General features: G+C 41.0%; 1 protein-coding gene across 1 annotated transcript in view; it reads left to right on the top strand.

Moving 5' to 3' along the window:
• LOC103665885 (leucine-rich repeat-containing protein 37A2) overlaps positions 1–13,571 on the top strand; it is a 39,156-nt gene extending 25,585 nt beyond the window's left edge. The window contains 6 exon segments of the mRNA XM_040640456.1: positions 3,489–3,607; positions 5,610–5,884; positions 6,144–7,400; positions 7,796–7,900; positions 13,361–13,415; positions 13,497–13,571. Coding sequence (XP_040496390.1) covers positions 3,489–3,607; positions 5,610–5,884; positions 6,144–7,400; positions 7,796–7,900; positions 13,361–13,408 — 1,804 coding nt within the window. The 3' untranslated portion in view covers positions 13,409–13,415; positions 13,497–13,571.
• The last annotated feature ends 250 nt before the right edge of the window (positions 13,572–13,821 follow it).

Here is a 13,821-nt window from a genome sequence, read left to right on the forward strand (position 1 = left end):
GCCTGGGTGGGTCAGTTAGTTAAGTGTCTGACTCTTGATTTTGGCTTAGATCGTGATCTCAGGGTCGTGAGATCCAGCCCCCAGTTGGGCTCCACGCTGAGTGTGGAGTCTGCTTAAGATCCTCTCTCTCCCTGTCCCTCTTCCCCCACCCCCACTCATATGCACGTGCCATGCTCTCTCTCTAAAAAACAAAACCAAAACCAAAAAACTGCTTACCTGTTTTCTAAAGTGGATGTACCATTTTGCATTCCAACCACCAGTGTATGAGATCTTCACCTTATATTTCAGTTAAAAAAAATTTTTAGACTTTCTTGTAGGTATGTCTGTAGCTGTATCTTATTGTGGCTTTAATTTGCATTTCTCTAATAACTCATGATGTTGAGTGTCTGTTCATGTACAGATATCTTTTTAAATGGTGTGTCTGTTCAAATCCATTTTTTCTATTCTTTTCCTTTTTTTTAAAGATTGATTTATTTATCTTAGACAAAGAGCAAGAGAGAGAGTGAGTGAGTGTGGTAGGGGGAGAGGCAGACGGAGATGGAGAGAGAGAATCTCAAGCAGACTCCCCACTGAGCATGGAGCCTGACCCGGGGCTCAATCCCACAAGCCTGAGGCCATAACCCAAGCCAAAGTCAAGAGTCAGACGCTCAACCGACTGAGCCACCCTGGTGCCCCCAAACCCATTTTTTAATTGGATACATATTGTTGAGTTTTACGAGTATGTTATCTATTCTGGAAAAAGTCCTTTCTCTCAGAAAAATGTTTAGCAAATTTCTCCCAGGTTGTGGCTTGTCTTCATTCTGTTCTATCTCTGAAGACCAAAAGTTTTTAATTTTTAAATTTTGATGAACTCACCTATTTCACCTTTCCTCTCACCCCCTGTCCCCTCTGGTAACCATCAGTTTGTTCCTTATAATTAAGAGTCTGTTCCTTGATTCGTCTCTCTCTTTCTCTCTCTCTTTTTCCTTTGTTCATTTTTGTTTGTTTCTTAAATTTCACCTCTGAGTGAAATCATATGGTATTTGACTTTTTCTGGCTGACTTACTTCACATACATTATACTCTCTCGCTCCATCCATGTTGTTGCAGATGGCAAGATTTCATTCTTTTTTATGGCTGAGTAATATTCCATTATTTATATATATGAATCACATCTTCTTTATCCATTCGTCTATCAATGGATACTTAACATTACTTCCATAGTTTGGCTATTGTAAATAATGCTGCAATAAACATAGAGGTGCTGTATCCCTTTGAATTAGTGTTTTTGTATTCTTTGGTTAAATACCCAGAAGTGCAATTACTGGATCATAGAGTAGTTCTATTTTTAATTTTGTGAGGAAGCTCTGTACTGTCTTCCTCAGTGGCTGCATCAGTTTGCTTTCCCACCAACAGTGCTCAAGGTTCCTATTTCTCCATATCCTCACTAAAATTTGTTGTTTGTGTTTTTTATTTTAGCCTTTCTGACAGATGTGAGGTGATATCTCATTGTGGTTTTGATTTGCATTTCCCTGATGATGAGTGATGTTGAGCATTTTTTCATATGTTGGTTGGCCATCTGTATGTCTTCTTGTTTTTTTTAAGATTTTATTTATTTATTTGAGAGTGAGCACAAGCGGAGGGGAGGGGCAGAAGGCAAGGGAGAAGCAGACTTCCTGCTGAACAGGGAGCCCCATGTGGGGCTTGATCCCAGGACCCTGATATAATGTCTTGAGCTGAAGGCAGATGCTTAACTGATCGAACCACCCAGGAACTCTTGTATGTCTTCTTTGGAGAAATGTCTGTTCATGTCTTCTGCCCATTCTAAATTGGATTATTGGGGGGGGGGTGGTGTTGAGTTGTATAAGTGCTTTATATATTTTGGATACTAAACCTTTATTGGATATGTCACTTGCAAATATCTTCTCCCATTCAGTAAGTTGTCTTTTAGCTTTGTTGGTTGTTTCCTTTACTATGCAGAAGCTTTTTATTTTGTGTAGTCCCAATAGTTTACTTTTGCTTTTGTTTCTCTTGCCTCAGGAGACATATTTAGAAAGATGTTGTTAAGGCCAATGTCAGAGAAATTACTGCCTGTGCTCTCTTCTAGGATTTTTATGGTTTCAGATCTCACATTTAGGTCCTTAATCCATTTTGAGTTTACTTTTGTATACGGTATAAGAAAGTGGTCCAGTTTCATTCTTTTGCACATAGTTGTCCAATTTTCCCAACAACATTTGTTGAAGAGACTGTCTTTCCCATTGCATATTCACGCCTCCTTTGTCGAAGATTAATTGACCATATAATTGTGAGCTTGCGTCTGGGTTTCTATTCTGTTCCATTGACCTACGTGTCTATTTTTGTGCCAGTACCATACTGTTTTGATTACAACAGCTATGTAATATAACTTGAAGTGTGGAATTGGGATACCCCCAGTTTTGTTTTTCTTTTTCAAGATTGCTTTGGTATTCAGGGTCTTTTGTAGTTCCATACAAATTTTATGATTGTTCTAGTTCTGTGAAAAATGCTGTTGGAATTTTGATAGGGGTTAAATTAAATCCGTAGATCGCTTTGGGTAGTAACCATAGATCTGCTTTCTGTTACTAAGAATTAGTTTGCATTTTCTAGAATGTTATATAAATGGAATCATGCAGTAGGTACCCTTTTCTAACTGGCTTCTTTCATTCACCATGATTATTTTGTTTCATTCATGTTGTTATGTATATCAATAATTCATTTTTATTGCTGAATAGTATTCCATTATATGGGTATGCCACAATTTATCTGCTCACCATTGATGGACATCTGAGTTGTTCCAATTTTGGGCTATTAAAAATAAAGCTTCTGTGAATATGTGTGTACAAGTTTTTGTATGGATACATACTTGCATTTCTCTTGGGATAAATACCTGGGAGTGGAATGGCTGGTTCATAAGGTAAGTGTAAGTTTAAGTTTTTAAAAAACTATTTTCCACAGTGGTTGTACCATTTTACAGTCCCACCAGCAGTGTATGAGGGTTCCATTTTCTTCACATTTTTGCTAATACCTGCTATAGTAAGTGTTTTTTTAATTTTAGATAGTTTAATAGGTGTGTAGTGGTATCTCAGTATGGCTTTTATTTACATTTCCTTTATGATTAATGATGTCAAATATCTTTTCATATGCTTATTTGTCTTTCGGCTTTAATATTATTGAATTTTGAGGGTTCTTTATATATTCTGGAAACAAGTCCTTTATCAAATATGTAATTTACCAGTTCTCATCTCCGTCTTATTCTAGGCATACCATAACCCCTACCATCCTTACCTTTCTGTTGGGCACCTCTGTCCTTCTATCTATTTATTTACAATGTTCAAGAGCAGCAATTGGCCAACTGTTCCCTGCCCAACCATCCAGGCCATATGCCTCGAGAATTCCTTTTTGCACAGCGCTGTGATGCCCTTGGCCTGCCTCTTCTACCTACTCAAGTAACTCCTTTATCACTAATTTAATTCTCTGTGTTTACATTTATAGGATTTTACCTAGCCGTATGGCCTGCTGTCTCTGCCAATTCAAAAATAATATTGAGGTTGTCTGCAAGACAGTCAAGCTGCATTGTGAGAGTGAATGTCTGACAAATGCCACACGTTGTGGTGAGTCTGAATTGCCTCATGATAAATTTTTAAACTTTTATTTTATTTATTTTTAAATTTTTAATCAACAATGATACAATTTTTAACTAAGATGTCATTGCATTATTTTTATTCATTCAGAGTCAAATTCCCGAATCTCTTTTTATTTAAAAAAGATTTATTTATTTGAGAGAGAGAGAGCATGTCAAGGGAGGGGCAGAGGGAGAGAATCTCAAGCAGACCCCCCCACTGAGTGTGGACCTCAGTGCGGAAGCTTGATCCCATGACCCTGAGATCGTGACCTGAGCCAAAACCAAGAGTCGTATGCTTGAGCCACCCTAAATTTCTAAGAACTACTCCTTTGTTAAATGTCAGATTCTCAGTTACATTATTAAATTAATCACCCCCAAATGAAAACTTGTTCATATAGTGCATCACAGTTTGTAAACTGATTTTATATGCTTTAGATCTCAGGTGCCCTTTGTCTTATAGGACAGGTGGAGATGTATTTTTGTTTATTTCATTTATTTTTACAAGTTATATTATAAGAGTAAAAGTGATGCTGATTTATAAAAAAGTTTTATTCAGAGCCTGAGAGTTTCTGTTCCCTAACCAGAAGCTACTACCTTCTAATGGATAGAGGGGGCTCTTCTCTTCTTGGACTGTCCAACTCTGAACTTTTTCTGAATCCTAAGCTTTTCTGTCCTAAAACACTCAGGTGCTTTTAAGTACTTTTCTGTATACTATGTTTTATTGGCACCACTTGATGACTTCCAAAATGTGCTTTTGCACCCGGATAGCTGGAATATGGGTCCCTATTAGTGATCTAGGGTATGTCAGAAATAACGCTTTGCTACTTCTGTAAATACAGTATTGCTTATTTTTCAAAACAATTTTTTACCAATTATATTACTCCCTTCTCCCTTAGAGGTGGGCAGAATAGGCACGTTTAATCTTCTTTTAAAGGTGAGGAAAACTGTGATCCAGAGGTGTTAAGTGCTATAGCCCAGCACTCACATGCCTCGTTTTGGGCTCTCTGCAAGGCCTGTTGCTCCTCCTTTCTCATGACCCTTATTATCTCCTCCTCTGACCCTCACCACCACCACTAAAAATACTTCTAATTCTTCTGGAAAAGAAACCCAGCTGCACAATGTTGTGCAATGTACACAAGCGGAACACTTGACCTTCAGGTAGTTGGAAGCTCTGGATGGTTCCCTAAGTAAAGCTAGAAATATCAGAGATGAGAGGAAATGAAAGTGAAGTAGGCATCTGACAAAAATTTCTTCATCCCTTCTGCATTTTAAAACCTCAAGTATCATCCACTGATTTACTGAACATTCTACATTGGCATATCTCTCATACCTGGGAAATCTCTTAACCTACACCCCAGATCCCTGCCCACATTTAAGCAAAGAGCCAGGGTGGACATAGTGGGTTTTTTTTTTTTTTCCTGTTTAGAGCTTATGTTAGGTGAGCTGCAATATATGGGAGCAGGGCCCAAGCAAAGGAATTGGTGGGTAGGTAGAGAGGACACGTCCAGATGAGGACCTGCTAAACAGTGGGTGTTGTCATGGACATCTGTGATGGCCGCAAGAACACAAGCATGCTGAAAAGTGGAAGGAGGAAGCCTCACACTCCCTCCGCATCTGGAGCAGGACAGGATGGGGTATATGAATGCCAGGAGTCACAGTAGATCTGCACACAGTTTAGCTGAGTGTCTTCCAGAACCTTGACTTTTTTTAAGTACTGGACAGCTGGGCCTTGGGGACCCATGAAATAATCCCAAATACAGTTATTCACACTATGGAAAGTTCTGAGTAAATAGCCGCTTTTTCAAAAAATACCCTTTTCTCCTTTTGTTGTTGCCAATCATAGATTCAAGTTTGAGTTTGTCTCCTTCCTAAATGGTGCTCAAATATTTGCTGATTCTTAATTTATTTGGCTGGGATGTATGGCTGTGGACTGAGAAAAAGCTGTACTATCAGTCTTTCATTATCAAAACTAGTCTCTTCTTTGTTGACAGATGAAGAAGTATCTATAAGGAATGCGGAAGGATCATTCATGAAGGTATTGAAAACCCGGAAGAAGAGCACCAGTACTGAGCTGACCATTGAGCCGGAGAAGGCATCCTCAGACAAAAATGGCGTCAGTTTAGCCTTTATGAATGAGCAGCTAGACTTTAATGATGAAAGTGATGTTATTAGTGCGCTGAATTACATATTGCCTTATTTCTCAGAGGGAAATCTAGAAGATGTAGAATCAACATTATTACCATTCATTAAACTTCTCTTTTCAAATGTGCAAGATGGAGAAAAGCCCGTGGGTCCCTTGGCAAACAACACAGGGAACCCTTCTCTTAAACCTGTACCCAACAATTCAACTTACAAAAATAAACTGAGGAAACTCTATTTTCTGGAAAATTTGTTAGATGCAGAAATTCAAGAAAAAATTGATGAGGTGAAAAAGAAAGAAAAAATGGCCATGCTTATACATTCCAGCCTTTTCGGTCCCAAATTTAAACGTCAAATCTTTCCAAAGAAATTGGAAACTGCCCAAGCACAGGAAAAGAATCTCGCCAAGGCTGAGAGTGTAAAAGGTCATCAAGGGCCCGAAGGGCCTACGGAAAAGGCACTTCAAAGAAATGGGCAATAAGAGAAACAAGGGGAAACAGAATGCCCAGCCGTTTGTGGAGAACATGGCCAAAGAAACAAGGCTCAGGAGACCATCCCCAAGGGAGCTGGAGCAGCTTCACATGGCGCAGAGGCCCAGGAAATTAGTGGGAGACTCCTTCAATACGGAGCCTTCATTCATAGAGGAGCACAAGGCAGCAGTCTCTTCTTTCCTGAAACAATACTTGCTAGGCAGGTCCTCTGCCTCCACCGCTCCAAAATCCCTACCTGAGGTGAAAAACAAATCAAAAGACTTAACCTATACCATTTTTGTTTTAGAGGACGCAAATGCTAGAGTTAGGAATATGCAGGCTTCCAAACCAGTCTCACATTCCAGAAAAAAGTACCTCTTTAATAAAACTCGCTCGCGTGTGGTCCACAGAGCACCCAAGGCCAAACTGAATCGAAAATTCAGAAAGGAAAGTCCTGTCAGTAATAGACTGATGCTTGCAAAGAGGCCTCCGTTCTCTGCAGTCAGGAGCCTCATAAATTCCCCTTCACGGGAGGATTTTTCATCTTCAGGAGAACTGGGTTCTCAGGAAAATCCTTTTCCAGAATTATTTACTCTTTCAGAACCTTTTAGAGAAAACACTACTGTAGAAAACACTACTACACAGAATGTTTTTGAAGAACCTATTTCTACAGGAAACACGACTGTGCCAGAACAAGCCCTCCCTGAATTCAGGAACAATAAGAATCTTTCCAGTGCACATTCTGTGGCCACCGCAGACAACTTTATGCCAACTGTTAAACAAACCAATGAAACACAATGGGAATACCACAATGTGGGCACTGAACTGCCCCCAAAGCCCACAGGCTTCACCATCGAGAAGCTCTCAGCCCCAGGTGACCTATTTGAAATTCAGCTAAACCAGCAGCTACGGTCCCTCATCCCAAACAACGATGTGAGAAGGCTCATTTCTCATGTTATCCGGACTTTGAAAATGGACTGCTCCGAAACCCACGTGCAGCTGGCCTGTGCCAAGCTCATCTCCAGAACAGGCCTCCTGATGAAGCTGCTCAGTGAGCAGCAAGAAGTAAAGGTGTCCAAGGCAGAGTGGGATACGGACCAATGGAAGACTGAGAACTATATCAATGAAAGCACAGAAGTCCAGAGTGAACAGAGAGGGCACGAGTCCAGTGAGGTGAGGAAAACTCCTAAAACATGGGATCTGGACTTTGAGTCAGTTTAGGACATGCCATGAAAGCACCCAAGGACGAAGACCAGGGGACTGCTAGTCTGGGTCTTGTCTTGGCCAGGTGACATTGGCCGAGATAGTGACATGCCCCTTTTGCTCATTTAGAGAATAGTGCCATTATCCCCAGGGTAGACGAGAAGAGGCACTAACATACAAGATAAATACATTTTTGAAGAAAATGCTGATGATAAGATTACATAACACATTAGATTTGGTGTGTTCCTTAAGAACTTGTAAGCCACTCATCTGAAAGAATGGGGTTTTAGAGTAGCTGAAGAATAGTTAGCTTTCATCCCGTCTCTTTGTTTTCTAAAAAAAAAAATGTTCTTTATTTTTTTTAGCTCACAAAAGAAGTTCCAGGTTATGGCTATAACAACAAACTCATCTTGGCAATATCTGTGACTGTAGTAGTGATGATTTTGATTATAGTTTTCTGTCTCATTGAGGTAAGGACAACCATTAATTCAGATTTCCAGAGTATCTTCTATCTTTATAATAGATTCGGAACCCACAAACTGAAAATCAAAGCCACTTTCCCACCTACTACTACTTGATATTCCTCTTCAGTCTGGAGGACTGAGATATGCTTTGTTCTTTCATTGCAAAGTATATTCCGGGGAATTTTAAAGGAACCCCACTGCCAGGAGATCTGTGGATGGTAACCAAGGCAACAAGCCATTAGACTGTTCTGAGACATTAAGTTTAAGAAGGCCAGAGATGACATGATAGTAACATTTCTTCAACTCAAAATTATGTTGATTAGCTGTACTCACCAGTCACTCTCAGACTACCATGACTTCTTTCCTTGGCTGAAATGATGAGAGAGATAAAGTCCCCACCCTCCTGGAGCTATCAGTCATCCTGGAAGAAAGGACATGGCTTACAGATAAAAGTGTCACCATCTGGCTTAGTTAGATTTACCTAGCAGCTTTCTCCTCCACGGTGTAAGGTGTTGTGTGAATAGGTTCGGTTGAAATGCTGCGGCTAAACTCCTGCATCAGGCTCCTCCAGAGCGTGTCGTATTTATATTCGCCTGTTCCTGGAGCTTGCCTGTTTACCTTTTCTTCAATCCTGTAATGAATTCTTATTTTTCCCAACAGGCAGGCGCTAACATTTTTTAAAAGAATGATTTAACAAGTTGACAGTCTTGACTCTATCCTACCAATCCAACTTAATTTACCTTGTTTACCTTTTCTACTGTCGTGGCAGGCCTCCATTCCAGCCAAAACAGCCCTTCACCATGCCCTAGTCGCCCCATGCCCATTCCTGTTTTTGTCGGTGACTTTGCCCACCTGAAATTCCCTTAATTTGTTCTGTCTATGGAAGTACCATGAATCTCTCAAAAGCTAAACTCAAGTTCATCTTTCTCTATAAAGACTTCCCTGAATACTCCAGTGCCCCTGGTCCTAGTCCTTCTGTGAGATTTGTCACCATTTCTTAGGGTCCACAGTGATGCATTCCCCTCCCCTGATAACAAAAATGGGGTAAACAATTTTTTAAAAGGCAGCTCCCCAGGAGAGAAACACCAAGGTCAACACATGGAGCAGAGCAGAGATATGTAAGGCTCAAGTGGCTTCCTGGTTTATCAGACTTGAGTAAAACCTGACTAGATACATTAACTGCTAAAAGGAAACATGTCTGTCTTTGGGAAGTTGGTCAGTAGTTGGTAAAAACGTAGAAATGGTGAGGAGGAGACCACCATGGGCAGTGCCCATCCTAGTCTTGCCCAAGAGTAGGGACGGCACCTCAGGCAGCAAATGAGAGCCAGGCCCACCAGTGAGGCTGTGCCTGTGGGGGAGATGGATGGATCTGGCTACTTCAGTCATTTCCATCAAACACTGGATTCAGCTGGTTACTTTTCTTCTAATTCTCTTCTCACCAAGTACCCTTCCAGTTGTGCTTCAGCGTGCCACAGAGCCCTGTGTCCGCAGGAGGTAGTTGCCACAGAGCCCTGTGTCCGCAGGAGGTAGTTCCCAATCACGTAGACACAGATGCCCTATCTGTGGAACAGATTTCTCTTTGTCAAGTCGTAACCTGGCATTCTGATTTTGATCAATCCTTGGGCATTGATAAAATGAGATTGCCTCTGAAGAAGTGAGTTCGCTTTTGATGAGGACAGAGGCTCTGATTTCTGAGCCCAGGAGGCTAGGAACTGGTGTGGGGTCAGCTTAACAAGGTCTCTGGGAAGATAAATAATTGGCCATTATCTAGATAGTACCCTCTGCATCTCCAAGTGGCATGTGGCCTTTGGCTTTTAGGGAAGTTCTATAAATTGCTATTGTTGTTTTTAATTTCTATGTTGTTTAGCCTCGTGTTTGTATTTATGTGGTTTCGTTATTTCCTCTCCCTACTTCAATGATAAGCTTTTTGAGGACAGAGACCATGCAGTGTTTTTCCTGTAGTAGACAAAATGGTGTTCAAAGGAAGAGAGATGACGCATTATGTCAACTTCTCAACGAGGAATAAGGCAGCCTAATATTTAGTTGAAGTAGCATACAGAGTCCAGCAATAGACAGACCCATGTGTTACTAGGACTTCTGAAATGTTACCTTTTAGTATCCAAATCAGTGGAGGAAAATAAATAAATGGTAATAGGACAACTGCTTCATTATTTGGGAGGAAAATAGCAGCAGATCCCCATTTCTCACCTTAAAACAAACATTTCAGTAAATGTAAAAAAAAAAAAAAAAGAACCCATAAAACTATTAGAAGAAAACAGAAGCAATATTTTTATCATCTTGTGATGGGAAAGAGCTTTCTGACCTGACACCACAGGCAGAAACCTTTGATAGGGATGCCTGGGTGGCTCAGTCGTTAAGCGTCTGCCTTCAGCTCAGGGCGTGATCCCAGAGTCCTGGGATCGAGTCCCACATCGGGCTCCTCTGCTGGGAGCCTGCTTCTTCCTCTCCCACTCCCCCTGCTTGTGTTCCCTCTCTCGCTGGCTGTCTCTCTCTCTGTCAAATAAATAAATACAATCTTAAAAAAAAAAAAAAGAAAAAGAAACCTTTGATAGATTTGATCATCTTGTCTGTGACTCCATTAGCAAACTTAGCACTGATTCATGCCAGGCATAGGAAGAAGAATTTTCCATATCCGATTTAATCTCCACAGTCCTGTGAGGATGATATTACCATCCCTCTTTGATACCTAAAAGAGGAATCAGCTTAAGGCCCCAGTGGCAAAACCCAAAGCAGAAGCCCGTTTTGCCCGACTGCAGAGCCTGTGCTCCTGTTGTACTGTTCTGTCTCCTTAAAGATGAAATCACTGGCAAATATTTGAAACATTGAAATGTAATGAAAGCTACTGAAAGGATTAATTTATTTACTATGAAGAGAGTTTTATAAATCAACAGGAAGACCAACAACCCAGGGGTGAAGGGGGCAGGACTATGAAGAATGATGGGCAAGGACCATATCTGCCAGTCCTGTCCTCATGCCTTCTGGGATGTGGGTCTTGTTAATAAGGGCTTTGTTGCCTCTATACTGTTTTCTTCTATACTCTTATAACATTTGTTGTTATTTATATTTTTTAATATGTATAGAATCTGTTTTGTTTTTTGGTATGGTTGAGGTAAGGGATCTAACTTTTTTCCCCCTACATAAAGATCCAGTTACTTTAAAATCTTTTATTGAATGGTTCATTCTTTCTTCACTCATCTAAAATGCTCTTTTTATCTGGACTCTATCAATCCAGTTTTCTTTCCCTGTACCAGTATCACACTATGTACTTAATTCCAGTTGCTTTATAATAATGTATTTTGATGTCTCGTAAGGTAAGCTCCTGCTCTTTGATCTTGTCATCCATTTCGCCACCAACGGTCAGCTGGCCAGTTTTTGTTAAAAAAAAACAAACAAACTATCCTGGGACTTGAATGGGATTGCTTTGAATTTGTAGGTTAATTTGAGGAGAATTGACATCTTTGCAATACTCTAGGAACATGGTATCTCACATCATGTATTCATTTCTTCTTTATGTCCTTTAGAAGAGTTTTAATATTTTCATCTCATAGGTCTTACGCATTCTCTGCTATAAGTTTATTCCTGGGTACTTTATGCCTTTTACTGATATTGTAAATGGGCTCATTCTTCCACTTGTTATTAGTTATTTGTGGAATGTAGGAAAGCTATTGTGGTTTGCATGTTGAGTTCTTGATTTTGTATCTAGCCATCTTATTGACTTCTCATACTTCAGTAATGAGAAGTTAGGTGATTCTCTTGGGCCTTTTAGGTTGTCCATAATTTCATATGCAAATATGTTTTGTTTCTTCCTTTCCAATACTTCATTTTTCCTATTGCATTGATTAGGACCTCCTCAACAATGATGAAGAGTAGCAGGAATAATAGGCATCCTACTCTTGTCCTTAACTTTAGAACAATGCTCCTGTTTAGGTTTCTGGTAGACACTTTCATTTTCTACTTCTAAGAATTTTTACTAGGAATTATCTGTTGAATGTCATCTAAAACCGTCAATAAAATATATTGCCCGCTGCACACAAGATCCCTAGTTAGGTACTGTGGAAGAGTCAGAAGACTATTAAACCGAATTCCTGTCCTCCAAAAAGTTATCTCACTGGCCAAATAAGACTTAAAATACAAAGGAATGAATAAAGATTTGGAGGCAGTGGTCATCGAGATGGGTAACTGTGATCATGTTTTCTTCCAAAACAGATTTATTCTCATAGAACAGCATCAGAGGAAGGTAAAGAAGGAAGCTCAAGGTAAATATTAGTCTGGCAATTGTTAAAGTAGAATTTTAGAACTAGATTTTAGAACTCCTCTCTATTTCAATCCCCTTGTTTTACGCCCAGGAAACAACCAAAGGCAGAAAGAATACTGTTCCTGCTGGTAGTGAGCATCACGCCTGGCCGGAGGCCTTCTCGGAGGCTCTGGGGAAAGGATAGGGAGGGCCACAAAGTCTTGGACTAAGACAGCTGGTCTTCAAGGCTGATGGAAGGCAGAATATATGACTCCTTCCTGTAAAGTGACAGGAAAACTTCCATCATCCTCCTCCTGGTTTTCGAGCCCCTATGACTCCATAGAATTGTAACTGGTAGAGGCCTTAGATAATAGTTGGTCTCTTCCTTTTATAATAAGGAAATGGAGAAGAAGAAAGGGAAGGTAAATTGCCCCGTGGTCATATTGCTAGTGCGTGTCAGAGGATGGCTCCTTTCCAAGCTGGGCTCTCCTCCTCCGATTACACTGTTCTTGGGCTGCGAGCTACATTTGATGTCACGACTCAGTACACGCATACCGTAGAGACATAGGCAGTTTCTAAGACAAACTTACTATACACTCTGATTTTTTTCTATGTTGTTTGTATTCAAAAAGAATATTTTGTGTTTTAGCACTGGTTGTGACCATTAAGCTGATTTCACGACTCACTCACTCATCAGTGACAGCCTGCGGTGTGAAAGTCAGTGAGCTAGATACCTTTGCTGGTTGGACTCAGGCATTTTCTTGGTGCGATTCAACTTGTAGGATACAGTATTTAGGAAAATCGCAGCACCTCTCCTTCCCCCTCCCCAGCAAATGATGCCTATGGAAACTAAGTACGTAGGGGACCGATGTAAAATGCTTCTGGAGAGAGTAAGGTGCTTCTGCTGTGCCGTTGCACAGTGTGTTCACTGCACACAAGGGCCCAGGTGAGCGGGATGAAAATCCTGCCTATGCTCCATGCCGAGCCACATACAGAGATCTCTCCAGAGACATTGCAGGGCCATTAGGGACAGAAGTGGGAAAATTCTGGAAGCCCAGCATGCATGGGATTATTTTCAAGATGCCAGGTCTGTGGTGATTTTGCTTCCTGTGATTATGCACGGAGGTGCCCTAGTAAGACCAGAGATGCACATTGTGAGAGGCATGGAACATGGCATGAATCGCTAATGGCGTGTGTGTGTTTCCTCCAAGGGGCTTCTTTCGATCTCTGCTGCGGAAGAGGTGCTCAACGGAAGGTGAAAGTCAGGTAAATCTGAGCAGGGTCAAGTCCCGTGGCTGGAGAGAGCAGGGGAAACGCAGAATGAACACCGTCCTTTCTGTTTTCTAGGAGGGCTTTTTCTGGAGAAGGCGGCCACTTTGGCTTCGGGACATGTACAGACCTCTCAACGCCACACGCAAGAAAAACATGGCACAGAAGCTACATGACAAGGACTCTTCTGATGAGGATGAGATTTTCAACAAGGAACCAGGGTACCTGATTTACGATTCTTCTCTCAGATGAGGAAATTGTGAAAAGTTGAATTGTTCTTTGCAGAGTCAAAGCCTTTGGCTTTCTCCTTCTTTTCGCAGAGAGAAAGGCGACGCCCCAGCCGAGAAGGCTCAGGCCACAGATTCGGCTGAAGAGCCAGGAGACGAGAGCGAGACCGCCGTCG

The sequence above is a fragment of the Ursus maritimus genome, unplaced genomic scaffold (genome assembly GCF_017311325.1).
Source record: "Ursus maritimus isolate PB19 unplaced genomic scaffold, ASM1731132v1 scaffold_24, whole genome shotgun sequence".
Taxonomy (NCBI): Eukaryota; Metazoa; Chordata; class Mammalia; order Carnivora; family Ursidae; genus Ursus; species Ursus maritimus.